At 56.8% G+C, this 20,817-nt stretch overlaps 9 protein-coding genes across 9 annotated transcripts; 4 read left to right on the forward strand and 5 right to left on the reverse strand.

The window, feature by feature from the left end:
- Positions 1–664: 664 nt before the first annotated feature.
- LOC136788132 (claw keratin-like) lies at positions 665–1,599 on the reverse strand. The gene is made up of 2 exons (XM_066986115.1): positions 1,469–1,599; positions 665–1,370 (listed from the first exon to the last, which is right to left on the reverse strand). The coding sequence occupies exon 2, from the start codon at positions 1,347–1,349 to the stop codon at positions 915–917; it is 435 nt and encodes a 144-aa protein (XP_066842216.1). The 5' UTR covers positions 1,350–1,370; positions 1,469–1,599; the 3' UTR covers positions 665–914.
- Positions 1,600–2,459: 860 nt separating this feature from the next.
- LOC136788150 (claw keratin-like) lies at positions 2,460–3,400 on the forward strand. The gene is made up of 2 exons (XM_066986146.1): positions 2,460–2,491; positions 2,590–3,400. Exon 2 carries the CDS (start codon positions 2,611–2,613, stop codon positions 3,043–3,045), a length of 435 nt encoding a protein of 144 aa, XP_066842247.1. The 5' UTR covers positions 2,460–2,491; positions 2,590–2,610; the 3' UTR covers positions 3,046–3,400.
- Positions 3,401–4,927: 1,527 nt separating this feature from the next.
- On the reverse strand, positions 4,928–5,631 carry LOC136788189 (claw keratin-like). Its single transcript, XM_066986275.1, has one exon. It carries the CDS (start codon positions 5,618–5,620, stop codon positions 5,204–5,206), a length of 417 nt encoding a protein of 138 aa, XP_066842376.1. The 5' UTR covers positions 5,621–5,631; the 3' UTR covers positions 4,928–5,203.
- A 1,576-nt stretch (positions 5,632–7,207) lies between these two features.
- On the forward strand, positions 7,208–7,624 carry LOC136788078 (claw keratin-like). Its single transcript, XM_066985875.1, has one exon. The coding sequence runs from the start codon at positions 7,208–7,210 to the stop codon at positions 7,622–7,624; it is 417 nt and encodes a 138-aa protein (XP_066841976.1).
- A 1,885-nt stretch (positions 7,625–9,509) lies between these two features.
- On the reverse strand, positions 9,510–10,213 carry LOC136788191 (claw keratin-like). The gene has a single exon (XM_066986277.1). The coding sequence runs from the start codon at positions 10,200–10,202 to the stop codon at positions 9,786–9,788; it is 417 nt and encodes a 138-aa protein (XP_066842378.1). The 5' UTR covers positions 10,203–10,213; the 3' UTR covers positions 9,510–9,785.
- Positions 10,214–11,788: 1,575 nt separating this feature from the next.
- On the forward strand, positions 11,789–12,307 carry LOC136788065 (claw keratin-like). Its single transcript, XM_066985849.1, has one exon. It carries the CDS (start codon positions 11,789–11,791, stop codon positions 12,203–12,205), a length of 417 nt encoding a protein of 138 aa, XP_066841950.1. The 3' UTR covers positions 12,206–12,307.
- Positions 12,308–14,030: 1,723 nt separating this feature from the next.
- On the reverse strand, positions 14,031–14,780 carry LOC136788190 (claw keratin-like). Its single transcript, XM_066986276.1, has one exon. It carries the CDS (start codon positions 14,778–14,780, stop codon positions 14,364–14,366), a length of 417 nt encoding a protein of 138 aa, XP_066842377.1. The 3' UTR covers positions 14,031–14,363.
- A 1,586-nt stretch (positions 14,781–16,366) lies between these two features.
- Positions 16,367–17,014, forward strand: LOC136788099 (claw keratin-like). The gene has a single exon (XM_066985996.1). It carries the CDS (start codon positions 16,367–16,369, stop codon positions 16,781–16,783), a length of 417 nt encoding a protein of 138 aa, XP_066842097.1. The 3' UTR covers positions 16,784–17,014.
- Positions 17,015–18,940: 1,926 nt separating this feature from the next.
- LOC136788210 (claw keratin-like) lies at positions 18,941–19,357 on the reverse strand. Its single transcript, XM_066986356.1, has one exon. The coding sequence runs from the start codon at positions 19,355–19,357 to the stop codon at positions 18,941–18,943; it is 417 nt and encodes a 138-aa protein (XP_066842457.1).
- Between the last annotated feature and the right edge of the window lie 1,460 nt (positions 19,358–20,817).

Here is a 20,817-nt window from a genome sequence, read left to right on the forward strand (position 1 = left end):
CCTTGCATAAACAAGAGAAGAGGTGAGCATCAGCAATGCCACAGGAACAGGCGTATGGTGCTGGGCAGTGTCATCATGGGGCAGCAAGTCCTGAAAAAAAGCTCAAGCAGGAAGGACAAAGACAGAGATGGGCCCCATGCAGGCACGAAACCTCCAGGCTCTGAAGCCCAGGGATGCTGAAGAGGAGCCCTTCCTGGCAACATCAGGTAGGGATGTTCCATGGAAGCTCTAGAGCCCTCCTTCATCAGGGGAGAGCTTCTGGCCCAGGGATGGGGAAAGGCATGCAAGTGCTCCATGGAGATGTGGGAGGAAGAGGAGGGAAACCCGAGGGGCTGGAGGAAAGGCTGGTGGGTGGACCTCCGCCTCCTTCCTCTGTCCCGTGGCCTCCCAGCTGACTCTAACCAGGCCTTTGCCCTTGGGGAGGCTGTGGCAACCCTCTTGTAATGGCCGTGATGCGCAGGGCTTTTGGAGGAGGTGAGGGAGTGCATACGGGGCCCCTGAGGACTCCGCGGTGGCAGCTCCCTAGCCTTACAGCAAGAAGCAAACGGAGGAAGGGTCACAGAAAAGACAGGGTCCAGAATGAGGTGCAACAGAGTTTTTATTTCAGGTCCAGGGGAGCAGGGAGATGGCAGAAAGGCAGCCAATGACTCCTTGCAGAAGGCAGAGCGTTGGTGAGCAGCCACAATGCCACAGGAGGCGTCCGTTGCTTGGCTGCATCGTCATGGGGCAGCAAGTCCTGTAGAGAAGCTCAAGCAGGGAGGAGAAGGACAGAGGTGGGCCCCATGCAGGCATTAGGCCTCCATGCTCTGGAGACCAGCGATGATAAAGGGGAGCCTTCCTGATGGTGTCATGTTATGACATTCCGGGGCAGCTCTGAAGCTCTCCTTCGTCAGGGGCTGGAGCCAGTGGTGGGCTTAGCAGGGCCCACAGCTGCCACTGAGGTACCTGAGGCCCCGGCGCCAGCCTCCGTATCCACAGCTCCCAAAGGCTCCATAGCCCCCATAGCCTCCAAGGCCTCCATAGCCCCCAAGGCCTCCATAACCACCAAGGCCTCCATAGCCCAAAAGGCCGCCATAGCCCCCAAGGCCTCCATAGCCCCCAAAGCCACCACGGCCTCCAAAAGTGCCGCCGAAGCCCCCTGCCACACCCGGGACTCCGGCCGAGCCGACCACGGCATGCTGCGGGAAGGAGCTGAGGATGGGCCCGGGCAAGGTGAGCACCGTGGCCGGGGGCTGGATCACCACGGTGGAGTCGGGGCACTGCCGCACGCAGGGCTCGTTGGCACTGTCAGCCACTGGGGCCGGGGCGGCCACCCCACACACAGGGGCACACAAGCTGGAGCAGGACATCTTCCACGCAGGCAAGGAGTACTGCAAAGGGCAGGCAGAATTAGGCAAGGATCTGGGGAGAGGCTGAACTGATGGAGGTAGGGAGAGAGCCCCGAGAAACCTCCAAGAGCACGACTTACCCAGGTGATCTGTTTAGAGACAAGTGGAGGAAGCAGGATAGAGGGCTGCAAAGCCCTCAGCCCTTTTATATCTGTCTCAGACAGCCTGCGGCATTGAACAGAGTTGGAAGCCCCAGATATTCATGCAATAAAACTGAAACCCTTCATGACACACGTGGAGACGTGGAGCAATTATATTCCTTCCCCTTCAGGGACACTGAGGCTCAAACATGCGCAGGGGAACAGGGATGTGATGGGAGGAACAAGCTGTGACACATAACGTCTTGAAAGGCCAGCTGCTACTGAAGCTGACCTCACGGCACCAATAAACCCCAATGAATTCCTAATCCCCCAGGCGGATTGGGCTTCACCCACAATGCCAACACAGCCACAGCTCTTTGCTTGGCCTTCAGGTGAATTGGAGAGCAAGGAGTAGCACATGTCCCATGGGGCAGGGAAAAGAGCAATGGTTAGGGATGCTCCTAAACTCCCACCTGAGTGCCTTGCAGTCCTTGCCTGTACAGGGTGATGGTGAATGTTTGGGAGCTTTTGCAAGTGGTTAGGATGGCTTCATCCCTTTACCCAAACTTCCACCACCTCTGTTTACCAGCCCATAAAAGGGAGGTAATGGCAGGCGTGCTGGCTGTGCACGGGGTTGCAAAGCACATCTTCCGCCAATTGCCTGTGACTCTTCCACATAGAGAACGTTTGGGATTAGGGAAAAATCAGGGTTTATTGGTGTTTCAGGTCAGCTTCAGCAGTGTCTGGCCTTTGATGTAGTTGAATGGCATGGTTTGTCACTCCCATCACCTCCCTGCTCCCCAGGGCAAGTTTGAGCCACAGTGTCCCTGATGGGGAGGGATATAATTGCTCCACGTCTCCAAGTGTGTCATGATTTGTGCTGGCTTTATTGCATGAATATCTGAGGCTTCCACCACCGCCCCCTGCCTGATGTTGCAGGCTGTCTGGGACAGGTATAAAAGGGCTGAGGGCTTCGCAGCCCTCTATCCTGCTTCCTCCACTTGTCTCTAAACAGATCACCTGGTAAGTCGTGCTCTTGGAGGCTTCTCGGGGCTCTCTCCCTGCCTCCATCAGTACAGCCTCTCCCCAGATCCTTGCCTAACTCTGCCTGCGCTTTGCAGTACTCCTTGCCTGCGTGGAAGATGTCCTGCTCCAGCCTGTGTGCTCCTGTGTGCGGGGTAGCCGCCCCGGCCCCAGTGGCTGACAGCTTCAACGAGCCCTGCGTGCAGCAGTGCCCTGACTCCACCGTGGTGATCCAGCCCCCGGCCACGGTGCTCACCTTGCCCGGGCCCATCCTCAGCTCCTTCCCGCAGCATGCCGTGGTCGGCTCGGCAGGAGTCCCGGGTGTGGCAGGGGGCTTCGGCGGCACTTTTGGAGGCCGTGGTGGCTTTGGGAGCTATGGAGGCCTTGGGGGCTATGGCGGCCTTTTGGGCTATGGAGGCCTTGGGGGTTACGGAGGCCTTGGTGGCTATGGAGGCCTTGGAGGCTATGGGGGCTATGGAGCATTTGGCAGCTGCGGATATGGCGGCTGGCGTCGGGGCCACAGGTACCTCAGTGGCAACTGCGGGCCCTGCTAAGCCCACCTCTGGCTCCAACCTCTGACAAAGGAGAGCTCCAGAGCTGCCCTGGTATGTCCCGCCATGACACCAGCAGGAAGGGCACCCCTTCATCATCACTGGCCTCCAGAGCTTGGGGGCCTCGTGCCTGCATGGGGCGCAACTCTGACTTTTACCTGCCCCGCTTGAGATTCTCTTCAGGACTTGCTGCCCCGTGATACGCAACCCAGCACCTTCCTCCTGTTCCTGTGGTGTCATTTCTGGTTCCATCCTCTGTGCTTTTTCCAAGGAGTTGGTGGATGCTCCTGGACAGGGGCTGCCTTTCTGCCATCTTCCTGCTCCCCTGGACTTGCAATAAAAGCTCTATTGCACCACATTCTCGACCCATGGTATTTCTTCATCCTTCTTCTTCCAGACTTCCCCCAAACCTCAGAGCCGGGGCAGTTGGGCCGCTGGCTGCACTCCTGGCTTTGCTAATGGAGCCTTTGGGCCGCTGGGGCAGGGCATTACGACTGAAGATCAGAGTCCCCAGTGGGTCTTGTAGAGGACAGCCCCCTGAACCTCCTCCCTTCTCTCAGCGGGAAGAATGGCAATGTTCTCAATGTTTTCAATCTCAGTGTTCTTTGAGAACACGACAGAGAAACAGACGTCTTGCACAGCCACCACAGCATGTTTGACCTCTTTATATTGCCTTTTCTATGGTCACCCGTGGAGGTCTGGGGAGACAGGGAGACGGCCACTGCATGGTCAGGGCTCCTGCCACCTGCTGACTGTGCTCATGTGCCCAGCTGCAACTGGTGGCACTGGGAAGGGGTGAAGGAGACACAGCCAAGTTTTCCCAAGGTTCTCCTCACAGCCATGAACACATCACAGCCATCCAGATCCACGGAGCACTTGAGTAGGAGGTGTGTGTCTGTGCCCTCCTCATGTCCCTTCCTTCCCCAAAAGTCTTCCGATCGTGTGATCCTAGCTCTGCACAGTGGTCTTTCGTGGAGACGATTTTTGTCAGGGAAATCAAGAAGAGCAGTGGGGCAGCACATTGGTCGCTGCTGGGGGCTCAAGAAAACATGCTTCACCCGTAATTGTCAAGACAGGGGAAGGGGAAAACAGCAGCAAACTGTCCGAGCAGCCACAGCTTTCCTCCACCACCTGCGCAGAAGTTTGTGTGTCTCCTCTTGTGCTTGAGGACCTCTTTTCCATTTCTGCCCATCCACACCACTCCCCAGGCTCCAGTGCTAGGACCCCCAGCCAACCACTGGGTGCTGCCTCACATAGCATCCCCTGCATGCTGGGTGAGGGCAGAGTGGTGGGAGGCAGCAGTCGTGCCTCCTCACAGCCGTTGTGGCCAGGTGTTCTGGGGGCCTGGCCGTGCAGGTCGCTTGGTGTGCTGGTGTGTGAGGAAGGGCAGCCATGGCCTGGCAGCATGTCTGCAGTATGGGGCTGTGTGGAGCACTGCTGTCCTACCCGGGCAGAGCTGTGTCCACCAGCTACAAGCAGGCAAGCTGCGTATACAGGGAAGAGCTTCTGGCCCAGTGGTGGGGAAAGGCGTGCAAGTGCTCCATGGAGATGTGGGAGGAAGAGGAGGGAAACCCGAGGGGCTGGAGGAAAGGCTGGTGGGGGGCCCTCCGCCTCCTTCCTCTGTCCCGTGGCCTCCCAGTTGACTCTAACCAGGCCTTTGCCCTTGGGGAGGCTGTGGCAACCCTCTTGTAATGGCCATGCTGCGCAGGGCATGGGGAGGAGGTGAGGGAGTGCCTGCAGGCCCCCTGAGGACTCCCCGGTGGCAGCTCCCCAACCTCACAGAAAGAAGCGAATGGAGGAAGGGTCACAGAAAAGACAGGGTCCAGAATGAGGTGCAACAGAGCTTTTATTTCAGGTCCAGGGGAGCAGGGAGATGGCAGAAAGGCAGCCCCTGACCCCTTGCAGAAGGCAGAGCGCTGGTGAGCAGCAGCCTTGCCACAGGAGGTGTCTGGTGCTTAGCTGCATCATCATGGGGTATTGAGTCCTGAAGCGAAGCTCAAGCAGCGAGGAGAAGGACAGAGGGGCCCCATGAAGGCACAAGGCCTCCAAGCTCTCAAGCCCAGTGATTCTAAAGGGGAGCCTTTCATGGCAACATCAGGTGGGGAAGTTCCAGGGCAGCTCCAGAGCTCTCCTTCTTCAGGGGCTGGAGCCAGAGGTGGGCTTAGCAGGGCCCGCAGTTGCCGCTGAGGTACCTGTGGCCCCGACGCCAGCCTCCGTATCCGCAGCTCCCAAAGGCTCCATAGCCCCCATAGCCTCCGAGGCCTCCATAGCCCCCAAGGCCTCCATAGCCCAAAAGGCCACCATAACCCCCAAGGCCTCCATAGCCCCCAAAGCCACCACGGCCTCCAAAAGTGCCGCCAAAGCCCCCTGCAACACCCGGGACTCCTGCCGAGCCGACCACGGCATGCTGCGGGAAGGAGCTGAGGATGGGCCCGGGCAAGGTGAGCACCGTGGCCGGGGGCTGGATCACTACCGTGGAGTCGGGGCACTGCCTCACGCAAGGCTCATTGGCACTGTCAGCCACTGGGACTGGGGCGGCCACCCCACACACAGGAGCACACAGGCTGGAGCAGGACATCTTCCACGCAGGCAAGGAGTACTGCAAAGTGCAGGCAGAGTTAGGCAAGGATCTGGGGAGAGGCTGTACTGATGGAGTCAGGGAGAGAGCCGCGAGAAGCCTCCAAGAGCACGACTTACCAGGTGATCTGTTTAGAGACAAGTGGAGGAAGCAGGATAGAGGGCTGCAAAGCCCTCAGCCCTTTTATACCTGTCCCAGACAGCCTGTATCATCAGGCAGGGGGTGGTGTTTGAAGTCCCAGATTTTCAGGCAATAAAGCCAGCATGAATCATGACACACTTGGAGATGTGGGGCAATTATATCCTTCCCCATCAGGGACATTGAAATGCAAACGTTCTCTGGGGAACAGGGTGCCGATGGGAGGAACAGGCCACGACACATAACTTCATGAAAAGCCAGCCACTGCTGAAACTGACCTCACACCACCAATAAACCCTGATTTCTTCCTAATCCTAAACTTTGTCTATGTGGAAGAGTCATGGGCAATTGGTTGAAGAAGCATTTTGCAATCCCGTGCACAGCCAGCACGCCTGCCATTACCTCCCTTTTACGGGCTGGTAAACAGAGGTGGTGGAAGTTTGGGTGAAGGGATGAAGTCATCCCACTCACTTGCAGCAGCTCCCAAACACTCACCATCTCCCTGTACAGGCAAGGGCTGCGAGGCACTCGGGTGGGAGTTCAGGAGCATCCCTAACCGCTGTCCTTCTCCCTGCCCTGTGGGACATGTGCTACTCCTTACTCTCCAGTTCTCCTGAAGGCCAAGCAGAGAGCTGTGGCTATGTTGGTGTTGTAGGTGAAGCCCGATCTGCCCAGGGGATTAGGAACTCATTGGGGTTTATTGGTGCTGTGAGGTCAGCTTCAGCAGCACCTAGCCTTTCATGTGACTGTCACGGCCTGTCCCTTCCATCACGTTCCTCTTCCCCAGGGCACATTTGAGCCTCAGTGTCCTCAATGGGGAGGGATAAAATTGCCCCGCGTTTCCACACGTGTCATGATTTGTGATGTCTTTATTGCATGAATATCTGGGGCTTCCACCTCTGTTCAATGCTGCAGGCTGTCTGGGACAGGTATAAAAGGGCTGAGGGTTTCACAGCCCGCTATCCTGCTTCCTCCACTTGTCTCTTACCAGATCACCTGGGTAAGTCCATGCCTTATGTGCCTCTTCTTTTCCTCAGCAATCGTTTGATCAATTGCATCTATTGGTGTTTGTTCTACCATTCTTTTTGTAGTGTTGTATAAGCTTGGTTGTGACAGTAGTGTTTCATAGCTCTGGAAAGGATGGATATTGAAACTTTTAGGCATGGTGCTCTGAGCTTCCCAACGCAATTGTATCCTTTGGGTGCTCAGTCTCTTTCCATGTGCTTTGGATGATGTGGTTTTTCTTATGTCCTAAGGGTCAGGGGGAGTAAGCGGTCTACACTAGCTTTCCAAATGAATATTGTCTTTATGCTCTGACTGCCTGATGTGATGCAGAGCATTTCCTGGGGCACAAGCTCCAAGAACGGGAGAGCCACAGGGTATTTGCAATGTGGTGATGTTCTGATCCCAGCTCTGCCTTCTCTCACAGTTTTGCCTGCAAATCGAAGGATGTCCTGCTCCAGCCTGTGTGCCCCTGTGTGCGGGGTGGCCGCCCCAGTCCCAGTGGCTGACAGCTTCAACGAGCCCTGCGTGCAGCAGTGCCCCGACTCCACCGTGGTGATCCAGCCCCCGGCCACGGTGTTCACCTTGCCCGGGCCCATCCTCAGCTCCTTCCCACAGCATGCCGTGGTCGGCTCAGCGGGAGTCCCGGGTGTGGCAGGGGGCTTCGGCGGCACTTTTGGAGGCCGTGGTGGCTTTGGGAGCTATGGAGGCCTTGGGGGTTATGGTGGCCTTTTGGGTTATGGCGGCATTGGGAGCTACGGAGGCCTTGGAGGCTATGGGGGCTATGGAGCATTTGGGAGCTGTGGATACGGCGGCTGGCGTCGGGGCCACAGGTACCTCAGCGGCAACTGCGGGCCCTGTTAAGCCCACCTCTGCCTCCAGCCCTTGAAGAAGGAGAGCTCCAGGGCTGCCCTGGAACGTCCCAACATGACACCAGCAGGAAGGGCTCCCCTTCATCATCACTGGTCTCCAGAGCTTGGAGGCCCTATGCCTTCATGGGGCCTAGCTCCCTTTTTCTCCTGTCCCAATTGAGTTTCACTTCAGGACTTGCTCCCCCAGGGTGATGTAGCCCAAAGCCAACTGCCTGTTCCTGTGGCTGGCTGCTGCTCGCGTTCTCTCTGCCTTTTGCAAGGAGTTGGGGGCTGCCTCTGCCCTGGGGCTGCCTTTCTGCCATCTTCCTGCTCCCCTGGACTTGCAATAAAAGCTCTATTGCACCACATTCTCGACCCATGGTATTTCTTCATCCTTCTTCTTCCAGACTTCCCCCAAACCTCAGAGCCGGGGCAGTTGGGCCGCTGGCTGCACTCCTGGGTTGCTAATGGGGCCTTTGGGCCGCTGGGGCAGGGCATTACGACTGAAGATCAGAGTCCCCAGTGGGTCTTGTAGAGGACAGCCCCCTGAACCTCCTCCCTTCTCTCAGCGGGAAGAATGGCAGTGTTCTCAATGTTTTCAATCTCAATGTTCTTTGAGAACACGACAGAGAAACAGACGTCTTGCACAGCCACCACAGCATGTTTGACCTCTTTATATTGCCTTTTCTATGGTCACCCGTGGAGGTCTGGGGAGACAGAGAGACGGCCACTGCATGGTCAGGGCTCCTGCCACCCGCTGACTGTGCTCATGTGCCCAGCTGCAACTGGTGGCACTGGGAAGGGGTGAAGGAGACACAGCCAAGTTTTCCCAAGGTTCTCCTCACAGCCATGAACACATCACAGCCATCCAGATCCACGGAGCACTTGAGTAGGAGGTGTGTGTCTGTGCCCTCCTCATGTCCCTTCCTTCCCCAAAAGTCTTCCGATCGTGTGATCCTAGCTCTGCACAGTGGTCTTTCGTGGAGACGATTCTTGTCAGGGAAATCAAGAAGAGCAGTGGGGCAGCACATTGGTCGCTGCTGGGGGCTCAAGAAAACATGCTTCACCCGTAATTGTCAAGACAGGGGAAGGGGAAAACAGCAGCAAACTGTCCGAGCAGCCACAGCTTTCCTCCACCACCTGCGCAGAAGTTTGTGTGTCTCCTCTTGTGCTTGAGGACCTCTTTTCCATTTCTGCCCATCCACACCACTCCCCAGGCTCCAGTGCTAGGACCCCCAGCCAACCACTGGGTGCTGCCTGCCTCACATAGCATCCCCTGCATGCTGGGTGAGGGCAGAGTGGTGGGAGGCAGCAGTCGTGCCTCCTCACAGCTGTTGTGGCCAGGTGTTCTGGGGGCCTGGCCGTGCAGGTCGCTTTGTGTGCTGGTGTGTGAGGAAGGCCAGCCATGGCCTGGCAGCATGTCTGCAGTATGGGGCTGTGTGGAGCACTGCTGTCCTACCCGGGCAGAGCTGTGTCCACCAGCTACAAGCAGGCAAGCTGCGTATACAGGGAAGAGCTTCTGGCCCAGTGGTGGGGAAAGGCGTGCAAGTGCTCCATGGAGATGTGGGAGGAAGAGGAGGGAAACCCGAGGGGCTGGAGGAAAGGCTGGTGGGGGGCCCTCCGCCTCCTTCCTCTGTCCCGTGGCCTCCCAGTTGACTCTAACCAGGCCTTTGCCCTTGGGGAGGCTGTGGCAACCCTCTTGTAATGGCCGTGCTGCGCAGGGCATGGGGAGGAGGTGAAGGAGTGCCTGCAGGCCCCCTGAGGACTCCCCGGTGGCAGCTCCCCAACCTCACAGAAAGAAGCGAATGGAGGAAGGGTCACAGAAAAGACAGGGTCCAGAATGAGGTGCAACAGAGCTTTTATTTCAGGTCCAGGGGAGCAGGGAGATGGCAGAAAGGCAGCCCCTGACCCCTTGCAGAAGGCAGAGCGCTGGTGAGCAGCAGCCTTGCCACAGGAGGTGTCTGGTGCTTAGCTGCATCATCATGGGGTATTGAGTCCTGAAGCGAAGCTCAAGCAGCGAGGAGAAGGACAGAGGGGCCCCATGAAGGCACAAGGCCTCCAAGCTCTCAAGCCCAGTGATTCTAAAGGGGAGCCTTTCATGGCAACATCAGGTGGGGAAGTTCCAGGGCAGCTCCAGAGCTCTCCTTCTTCAGGGGCTGGAGCCAGAGGTGGGCTTAGCAGGGCCCGCAGTTGCCGCTGAGGTACCTGTGGCCCCGACGCCAGCCTCCGTATCCGCAGCTCCCAAAGGCTCCATAGCCCCCATAGCCTCCGAGGCCTCCATAGCCCCCAAGGCCTCCATAGCCCAAAAGGCCACCATAACCCCCAAGGCCTCCATAGCCCCCAAAGCCACCACGGCCTCCAAAAGTGCCGCCAAAGCCCCCTGCAACACCCGGGACTCCTGCCGAGCCGACCACGGCATGCTGCGGGAAGGAGCTGAGGATGGGCCCGGGCAAGGTGAGCACCGTGGCCGGGGGCTGGATCACTACCGTGGAGTCGGGGCACTGCCTCACGCAAGGCTCATTGGCACTGTCAGCCACTGGGACTGGGGCGGCCACCCCACACACAGGAGCACACAGGCTGGAGCAGGACATCTTCCACGCAGGCAAGGAGTACTGCAAAGAACAGGCAGAATTAGGCAAGGATCTGGGGAGAGGCTGTACTGATGGAGTCAGGGAGAGAGCCGCGAGAAGCCTCCAAGAGCACGACTTACCAGGTGATCTGTTTAGAGACAAGTGGAGGAAGCAGGATAGAGGGCTGCAAAGCCCTCAGCCCTTTTATACCTGTCCCAGACAGCCTGTATCATCAGGCAGGGGGTGGTGTTTGAAGTCCCAGATTTTCAGGCAATAAAGCCAGCATGAATCATGACACACTTGGAGATGTGGGGCAATTATATCCTTCCCCATCAGGGACATTGAAATGCAAACGTTCTCTGGGGAACAGGGTGCCGATGGGAGGAACAGGCCACGACACATAACTTCATGAAAAGCCAGCCACTGCTGAAACTGACCTCACACCACCAATAAACCCTGATTTCTTCCTAATCCTAAACTTTGTCTATGTGGAAGAGTCATGGGCAATTGGTTGAAGAAGCATTTTGCAATCCCGTGCACAGCCAGCACGCCTGCCATTACCTCCCTTTTACGGGCTGGTAAACAGAGGTGGTGGAAGTTTGGGTGAAGGGATGAAGCCATCCCACTCACTTGCAGCAGCTCCCAAACACTCACCATCTCCCTGTACAGGCAAGGGCTGCGAGGCACTCGGGTGGGAGTTCAGGAGCATCCCTAACCGCTGTCCTTCTCCCTGCCCTGTGGGACATGTGCTACTCCTTACTCTCCAGTTCTCCTGAAGGCCAAGCAGAGAGCTGTGGCTATGTTGGTGTTGTAGGTGAAGCCCGATCTGCCCAGGGGATTAGGAACTCATTGGGGTTTATTGGTGCTGTGAGGTCAGCTTCAGCAGCACCTAGCCTTTCATGTGACTGTCACGGCCTGTCCCTTCCATCACGTTCCTCTTCCCCAGGGCACATTTGAGCCTCAGTGTCCTAATGGGGAGGTATAAAATTGCCCCGCGTTTCCACACGTGTCATGATTTGTGATGTCTTTATTGCATGAATATCTGGGGCTTCCACCTCTGTTCAATGCTGCAGGCTGTCTGGGACAGGTATAAAAGGGCTGAGGGTTTCACAGCCCTCTATCCTGCTTCCTCCACTTGTCTCTTACCAGATCACCTGGGTAAGTCCATGCCTTATGTGCCTCTTCTTTTCCTCAGCAATCGTTTGATCAATTGCATCTATTGGTGTTTGTTCTACCATTCTTTTTGTAGTGTTGTATAAGCTTGGTTGTGACAGTAGTGTTTCATAGCTCTGGAAAGGATGGATATTGAAACTTTTAGGCATGGTGCTCTGAGCTTCCCAACGCAATTGTATCCTTTGGGTGCTCAGTCTCTTTCCATGTGCTTTGGATGATGTGGTTTTTCTTATGTCCTAAGGGTCAGGGGGAGTAAGTGGTCTACACTAGCTTTCCAAATGAATATTGTCTTTATGCTCTGACTGCCTGATGTGATGCAGAGCATTTCCTGGGGCACAAGCTCCAAGAACGGGAGAGCCACAGGGTATTTGCAATGTGGTGATGTTCTGATCCCAGCTCTGCCTTCTCTCACAGTTTTGCCTGCAAATCGAAGGATGTCCTGCTCCAGCCTGTGTGCCCCTGTGTGTGGGGTGGCCGCCCCAGTCCCAGTGGCTGACAGCTTCAACGAGCCCTGCGTGCAGCAGTGCCCCGACTCCACCGTGGTGATCCAGCCCCCGGCCACGGTGTTCACCTTGCCCGGGCCCATCCTCAGCTCCTTCCCACAGCATGCCGTGGTCGGCTCAGCGGGAGTCCCGGGTGTGGCAGGGGGCTTCGGCGGCACTTTTGGAGGCCGTGGTGGCTTTGGGGGCTATGGAGGCCTTGGGGGTTATGGTGGCCTTTTGGGTTATGGCGGCATTGGGAGCTACGGAGGCCTTGGAGGCTATGGGGGCTATGGAGCATTTGGGAGCTGTGGATACGGCGGCTGGCGTCGGGGCCACAGGTACCTCAGCGGCAACTGCGGGCCCTGTTAAGCCCACCTCTGCCTCCAGCCCTTGAAGAAGGAGAGCTCCAGCGCTGCCCTGGAACGTCCCAACATGACACCAGCAGGAAGGGCTCCCCTTCATCATCACTGGTCTCCAGAGCTTGGAGGCCCTATGCCTTCATGGGGCCTAGCTCCCTTTTTCTCCTGTCCCAATTGAGTTTCACTTCAGGACTTGCTCCCCCAGGGTGATGCAGCCCAAAGCCAACTGCCTGTTCCTGTGGCTGGCTGCTGCTCGCGTTCTCTCTGCCTTTTGCAAGGAGTTGGGGGCTGCCTCTGCCCTGGGGCTGCCTTTCTGCCATCTTCCTGCTCCCCTGGACTTGCAATAAAAGCTCTATTGCACCACATTCTCGACCCATGGTATTTCTTCATCCTTCTTCTTCCAGACTTCCCCCAAACCTCAGAGCCGGGGCAGTTGGGCCGCTGGCTGCACTCCTGGCTTTGCTAATGGGGCATTTGGGCTGCTGGGGCAGGGCATTACGACTGAAGATCAGAGTCCCCAGTGGGTCTTGTAGAGGACAGCCCCCTGAACCTCCTCCCTTCTCTCAGCGGGAAGAATGGCAGTGTTCTCAATGTTTTCAATCTCAATGTTCTTTGAGAACACGACAGAGAAACAGACGTCTTGCACAGCCACCACAGCATGTTTGACCTCTTTATATTGCCTTTTCTATGGTCACCCGTGGAGGTCTGGGGAGACAGAGAGACGGCCACTGCATGGTCAGGGCTCCTGCCACCCGCTGACTGTGCTCATGTGCCCAGCTGCAACTGGTGGCACTGGGAAGGGGTGAAGGAGACACAGCCAAGCTTTCCCAAGGTCCTCCTCACAGCCATGAACACATCACAGCCATCCAGATCCACGGAGCACTTGAGTAGGAGGTGTGTGTCTGTGCCCTCCTCATGCCCCTTCCTTCCCCAAAAGTCTTCCGATCGTGTGATCCTAGCTCTGCACAGTGGTCTTTCGTGGAGACGATTCTTGTCAGGGAAATCAAGAAGAGCAGTCGGGCAGCACACTGGTCGCTGCTGGGGGCTCAAGAAAACATGCATCACCCGTAATTGTCAAGACAGGGGAAGGGGAAAACAGCAGCAAACTGTCCGAGCAGCCACAGCTTTCCTCCACCACCTGCGCAGAAGTTTGTGTGTCTCCTCTTGTGCTTGAGGACCTCTTTTCCATTTCTGCCCATCCACACCACTCCCCAGGCTCCAGTGCTAGGACCCCCAGCCAACCACTGGGTGCTGCCTCACATAGCATCCCCTGCATGCTGGGTGAGGGCAGAGTGGTGGGAGGCAGCAGTCGTGCCTCCTCACAGCCGTTGTGGCCAGGTGTTCTGGGGGCCTGGCCGTGCAGGTCGCTTTGTGTGCTGGTGTGTGAGGAAGGGCAGCCATGGCCTGGCAGCATGTCTGCAGTATGGGGCTGTGTGGAGCACTGCTGTCCTACCCGGGCAGAGCTGTGTCCACCAGCTACAAGCAGGCAAGCTGTGTATACAGGGAAGAGCTTCTGGCCCAGTGGTGGGGAAAGGCGTGCAAGTGCTCCATGGAGATGTGGGAGGAAGAGGAGGGAAACCCGAGGGGCTGGAGGAAAGGCTGGTGGGGGGCCCTCCGCCTCCTTCCTCTGTCCCGTGGCCTCCCAGTTGACTCTAACCAGGCCTTTGCCCTTGGGGAGGCTGTGGCGACCCTCTTGTAATGGCCGTGCTGCGCAGGGCATGGGGAGGAGGTGAGGGAGTGCCTGCAGGCCCCCTGAGGACTCCCCGGTGGCAGCTCCCCAACCTCACAGAAAGAAGCGAATGGAGGAAGGGTCACAGAAAAGACAGGGTCCAGAATGAGGTGCAACAGAGCTTTTATTTCAGGTCCAGGGGAGCAGGGAGATGGCAGAAAGGCAGCCCCTGACTCCTTGCAGAAGGCAGAGCGCTGGTGAGCAGCAGCCTTGCCACAGGAGGTGTCTGGTGCTTAGCTGCATCATCATGGGGTATTGAGTCCTGAAGCGAAGCTCAAGCAGCGAGGAGAAGGACAGAGGGGCCCCATGAAGGCACAAGGCCTCCAAGCTCTCAAGCCCAGTGATTCTAAAGGGGAGCCTTTCATGGCAACATCAGGTGGGGAAGTTCCAGGGCAGCTCCAGAGCTCTCCTTCTTCAGGGGCTGGAGCCAGAGGTGGGCTTAGCAGGGCCCGCAGTTGCCGCTGAGGTACCTGTGGCCCCGACGCCAGCCTCCGTATCCGCAGCTCCCAAAGGCTCCATAGCCCCCATAGCCTCCGAGGCCTCCATAGCCCCCAAGGCCTCCATAGCCCAAAAGGCCACCATAACCCCCAAGGCCTCCATAGCCCCCAAAGCCACCACGGCCTCCAAAAGTGCCGCCAAAGCCCCCTGCCACACCCGGGACTCCTGCCGAGCCGACCACGGCATGCTGCGGGAAGGAGCTGAGGATGGGCCCGGGCAAGGTGAGCACCGTGGCCGGGGGCTGGATCACTACCGTGGAGTCGGGGCACTGCCTCACGCAAGGCTCATTGGCACTGTCAGCCACTGGGACTGGGGCGGCCACCCCACACACAGGAGCACACAGGCTGGAGCAGGACATCTTCCACGCAGGCAAGGAGTACTGCAAAGAACAGGCAGAATTAGGTAAGGGTCTGGGGAGAGGCTGTACTGATGGAGTCAGGGAGAGAGCCGCGAGAAGCCTCCAAGAGCACGACTTACCAGGTGATCTGTTTAGAGACAAGTGGAGGAAGCAGGATAGAGGGCTGCAAAGCCCTCAGCCCTTTTATACCTGTCCCAGACAGCCTGTATCATCAGGCAGGGGGTGGTGTTTGAAGTCCCAGATTTTCAGGCAATAAAGCCAGCATGAATCATGACACACTTGGAGATGTGGGGCAATTATATCCTTCCCCATCAGGGACATTGAAATGCAAACGTTCTCTGGGGAACAGGGTGCCGATGGGAGGAACAGGCCACGACACATAACTTCATGAAAAGCCAGCCACTGCTGAAACTGACCTCACACCACCAATAAACCCTGATTTCTTCCTAATCCTAAACTTTGTCTATGTGGAAGAGTCATGGGCAATTGGTTGAAGAAGCATTTTGCAATCCCGTGCACAGCCAGCACGCCTACCATTACCTCCCTTTTACGGGCTGGTAAACAGAGGTGGTGGAAGTTTGGGTGAAGGGATGAAGCCATCCCACTCACTTGCAGCAGCTCCCAAACACTCACCATCTCCCTGTACAGGCAAGGGCTGCGAGGCACTCGGGTGGGAGTTCAGGAGCATCCCTAACCGTTGTCCTTCTCCCTGCCCTGTGGGACATGTGCTACTCCTTACTCTCCAGTTCTCCTGAAGGCCAAGCAGAGAGCTGTGGCTATGTTGGTGTTGTAGGTGAAGCCCGATCTGCCCAGGGGATTAGGAACTCATTGGGGTTTATTGGTGCTGTGAGGTCAGCTTCAGCAGCACCTAGCCTTTCATGTGACTGTCACGGCCTGTCCCTTCCATCACGTTCCTCTTCCCCAGGGCACATTTGAGCCTCAGTGTCCTAATGGGGAGGTATAAAATTGCCCCGCGTTTCCACACGTGTCATGATTTGTGATGTCTTTATTGCATGAATATCTGGGGCTTCCACCTCTGTTCAATGCTGCAGGCTGTCTGGGACAGGTATAAAAGGGCTGAGGGTTTCACAGCCCTCTATCCTGCTTCCTCCACTTGTCTCTTACCAGATCACCTGGGTAAGTCCATGCCTTATGTGCCTCTTCTTTTCCTCAGCAATCGTTTGATCAATTGCATCTATTGGTGTTTGTTCTACCATTCTTTTTGTAGTGTTGTATAAGCTTGGTTGTGACAGTAGTGTTTCATAGCTCTGGAAAGGATGGATATTGAAACTTTTAGGCATGGTGCTCTGAGCTTCCCAACGCAATTGTATCCTTTGGGTGCTCAGTCTCTTTCCATGTGCTTTGGATGATGTGGTTTTTCTTATGTCCTAAGGGTCAGGGGGAGTAAGTGGTCTACACTAGCTTTCCAAATGAATATTGTCTTTATGCTCTGACTGCCTGATGTGATGCAGAGCATTTCCTGGGGCACAAGCTCCAAGAACGGGAGAGCCACAGGGTATTTGCAATGTGGTGATGTTCTGATCCCAGCTCTGCCTTCTCTCACAGTTTTGCCTGCAAATCGAAGGATGTCCTGCTCCAGCCTGTGTGCCCCTGTGTGCGGAGTGGCCGCCCCAGTCCCAGTGGCTGACAGCTTCAACGAGCCCTGCATGCAGCAGTGCCCCGACTCCACCGTGGTGATCCAGCCCCCGGCCACGGTGTTCACCTTGCCCGGGCCCATCCTCAGCTCCTTCCCACAGCATGCCGTGGTCGGCTCAGCGGGAGTCCCGGGTGTGGCAGGGGGCTTCGGCGGCACTTTTGGAGGCCGTGGTGGCTTTGGGGGCTATGGAGGCCTTGGGGGTTATGGTGGCCTTTTGGGTTATGGCGGCATTGGGAGCTATGGAGGCCTTGGAGGCTACGGGGGCTATGGAGCATTTGGGAGCTGTGGATACGGCGGCTGGCGTCGGGGCCACAGGTACCTCAGCGGCAACTGCGGGCCCTGTTAAGCCCACCTCTGCCTCCAGCCCTTGAAGAAGGAGAGCTCCAGGGCTGCCCTGGAACGTCCCAACATGACACCAGCAGGAAGGGCTCCCCTTCATCATCACTGGTCTCCAGAGCTTGGAGGCCCTATGCCTTCATGGGGCCTAGCTCCCTTTTTCTCCTGTCCCAATTGAGTTTCACTTCAGGACTTGCTCCCCCAGGGTGATGCAGCCCAAAGCCAACTGCCTGTTCCTGTGGCTGGCTGCTGCTCGCGTTCTCTCTGCCTTTTGCAAGGAGTTGGGGGCTGCCTCTGCCCTGGGGCTGCCTTTCTGCCATCTTCCTGCTCCCTTGGACTTGCAATAAAAGCTCTATTGCACCACATTCTCGACCCATGGTATTTCTTCATCCTTCTTCTTCCAGACTTCCCCCAAACCTCAGAGCCGGGGCAGTTGGGCCGCTGGCTGCACTCCTGGCTTTGCTAATGGGGCATTTGGGCCGCTGGGGCAGGGCATTACGACTGAAGATCAGAGTCCCCAGTGGGTCTTGTAGAGGACAGCCCCCTGAACCTCCTCCCTTCTCTCAGCGGGAAGAATGGCAATGTTCTCAATGTTTTCAATCTCAGTGTTCTTTGAGAACACGACAGAGAAACAGACGTCTTGCACAGCCACCACAGCATGTTTGACCTCTTTATATTGCCTTTTCTATGGTCACCCGTGGAGGTCTGGGGAGACAGAGAGACGGCCACTGCATGGTCAGGGCTCCTGCCACCTGCTGACTGTGCTCATGTGCCCAGCTGCAACTGGTGGCACTGGGAAGGGGTGAAGGAGACACAGCCAAGTTTTCCCAAGGTTCTCCTCACAGCCATGAACACATCACAGCCATCCAGATCCACGGAGCACTTGAGTAGGAGGTGTGTGTCTGTGCCCTCCTCATGTCCCTTCCTTCCCCAAAAGTCTTCCGATCGTGTGATCCTAGCTCTGCACAGTGGTCTTTCGTGGAGACGATTCTTGTCAGGGAAATCAAGAAGAGCAGTCGGGCAGCAAGTTGTTCACTGCTGGGGGCTCAAGAAAACATGCATCACCCGTAATTGTCAAGACAGGGGAAGGGGAAAACAGCAGCAAACTGTCCGAGCAGCCACAGCTTTCCTCCACCACCTGCGCAGAAGTTTGTGTGTCTCCTCTTGTGCTTGAGGACCTCTTTTCCATTTCTGCCCATCCACACCACTCCCCAGGCTCCAGTGCTAGGACCCCCAGCCAACCACTGGGTGCTGCCTCACATAGCATCCCCTGCATGCTGGGTGAGGGCAGAGTGGTGGGAGGCAGCAGTCGTGCCTCCTCACAGCCGTTGTGGCCAGGTGTTCTGGGGGCCTGGCCGTGCAGGTCGCTTTGTGTGCTGGTGTGTGAGGAAGGGCAGCCATGGCCTGGCAGCATGTCTGCAGTATGGGGCTGTGTGGAGCACTGCTGTCCTACCCGGGCAGAGCTGTGTCCACCAGCTACAAGCAGGCAAGCTGTGTATACAGGGAAGAGCTTCTGGCCAGTGGTGGGGAAAGGCGTGCAAGTGCTCCATGGAGATGTGGGAGGAAGAGGAGGGAAACCCGAGGGGCTGGAGGAAAGGCTGGTGGGGGGCCCTCCGCCTCCTTCCTCTGTCCCGTGGCCTCCCAGTTGACTCTAACCAGGCCTTTGCCCTTGGGGAGGCTGTGGCAACCCTCTTGTAATGGCCGTGCTGCGCAGGGCATGGGGAGGAGGTGAAGGAGTGCCTGCAGGCCCCCTGAGGACTCCCCGGTGGCAGCTCCCCAACCTCACAGAAAGAAGCGAATGGAGGAAGGGTCACAGAAAAGACAGGGTCCAGAATGAGGTGCAACAGAGCTTTTATTTCAGGTCCAGGGGAGCAGGGAGATGGCAGAAAGGCAGCCCCTGACCCCTTGCAGAAGGCAGAGCGCTGGTGAGCAGCAGCCTTGCCACAGGAGGTGTCTGGTGCTTAGCTGCATCATCATGGGGTATTGAGTCCTGAAGCGAAGCTCAAGCAGCGAGGAGAAGGACAGAGGGGCCCCATGAAGGCACAAGGCCTCCAAGCTCTCAAGCCCAGTGATTCTAAAGGGGAGCCTTTCATGGCAACATCAGGTGGGGAAGTTCCAGGGCAGCTCCAGAGCTCTCCTTCTTCAGGGGCTGGAGCCAGAGGTGGGCTTAGCAAGGCCCGCAGTTGCCGCTGAGGTACCTGTGGCCCCGACGCCAGACTCCGTATCCGCAGCTCCCAAAGGCTCCATAGCCCCCATAGCCTCCGAGGCCTCCATAGCCCCCAAGGCCTCCATAGCCCAAAAGGCCACCATAACCCCCAAGGCCTCCATAGCCCCCAAAGCCACCACGGCCTCCAAAAGTGCCGCCAAAGCCCCCTGCAACACCCGGGACTCCTGCCGAGCCGACCACGGCATGCTGCGGGAAGGAGCTGAGGATGGGCCCGGGCAAGGTGAGCACCGTGGCCGGGGGCTGGATCACTACCGTGGAGTCGGGGCACTGCCTCACGCAAGGCTCATTGGCACTGTCAGCCACTGGGACTGGGGCGGCCACCCCACACACAGGAGCACACAGGCTGGAGCAGGACATCTTCCACGCAGGCAAGGAGTACTGCAAAGAACAGGCAGAATTAGGCAAGGATCTGGGGAGAGGCTGTACTGATGGAGTCAGGGAGAGAGCCGCGAGAAGCCTCCAAGAGCACGACTTACCAGGTGATCTGTTTAGAGACAAGTGGAGGAAGCAGGATAGAGGGCTGCAAAGCCCTCAGCCCTTTTATACCTGTCCCAGACAGCCTGTATCATCAGGCAGGGGGTGGTGTTTGAAGTCCCAGATTTTCAGGCAATAAAGCCAGCATGAATCATGACACACTTGGAGATGTGGGGCAATTATATCCTTCCCCATCAGGGACATTGAAATGCAAACGTTCTCTGGGGAACAGGGTGCCGATGGGAGGAACAGGCCACGACACATAACTTCATGAAAAGCCAGCCACTGCTGAAACTGACCTCACACCACCAATAAACCCTGATTTCTTCCTAATCCTAAACTTTGTCTATGTGGAAGAGTCATGGGCAATTGGTTGAAGAAGCATTTTGCAATCCCGTGCACAGCCAGCACGCCTGCCATTACCTCCCTTTTACGGGCTGGTAAACAGAGGTGGTGGAAGTTTGGGTGAAGGGATGAAGCCATCCCACTCACTTGCAGCAGCTCCCAAACACTCACCATCTCCCTGTACAGGCAAGGGCTGCGAGGCACTCGGGTGGGAGTTCAGGAGCATCCCTAACCGCTGTCCTTCTCCCTGCCCTGTGGGACATGTGCTACTCCTTACTCTCCAGTTCTCCTGAAGGCCAAGCAGAGAGCTGTGGCTATGTTGGTGTTGTAGGTGAAGCCCGATCTGCCCAGGGGATTAGGAACTCATTGGGGTTTATTGGTGCTGTGAGGTCAGCTTCAGCAGCACCTAGCCTTTCATGTGACTGTCACGGCCTGTCCCTTCCATCACGTTCCTCTTCCCCAGGGCACATTTGAGCCTCAGTGTCCTAATGGGGAGGTATAAAATTGCCCCGCGTTTCCACACGTGTCATGATTTGTGATGTCTTTATTGCATGAATATCTGGGGCTTCCACCTCTGTTCAATGCTGCAGGCTGTCTGGGACAGGTATAAAAGGGCTGAGGGTTTCACAGCCCTCTATCCTGCTTCCTCCACTTGTCTCTTACCAGATCACCTGGGTAAGTCCATGCCTTATGTGCCTCTTCTTTTCCTCAGCAATCGTTTGATCAATTGCATCTATTGGTGTTTGTTCTACCATTCTTTTTGTAGTGTTGTATAAGCTTGGTTGTGACAGTAGTGTTTCATAGCTCTGGAAAGGATGGATATTGAAACTTTTAGGCATGGTGCTCTGAGCTTCCCAACGCAATTGTATCCTTTGGGTGCTCAGTCTCTTTCCATGTGCTTTGGATGATGTGGTTTTTCTTATGTCCTAAGGGTCAGGGGGAGTAAGTGGTCTACACTAGCTTTCCAAATGAATATTGTCTTTATGCTCTGACTGCCT

The sequence above is a fragment of the Anser cygnoides genome, chromosome 33 (assembly GCF_040182565.1).
Source record: "Anser cygnoides isolate HZ-2024a breed goose chromosome 33, Taihu_goose_T2T_genome, whole genome shotgun sequence".
Lineage (NCBI taxonomy): Eukaryota > Metazoa > Chordata > Aves > Anseriformes > Anatidae > Anser > Anser cygnoides.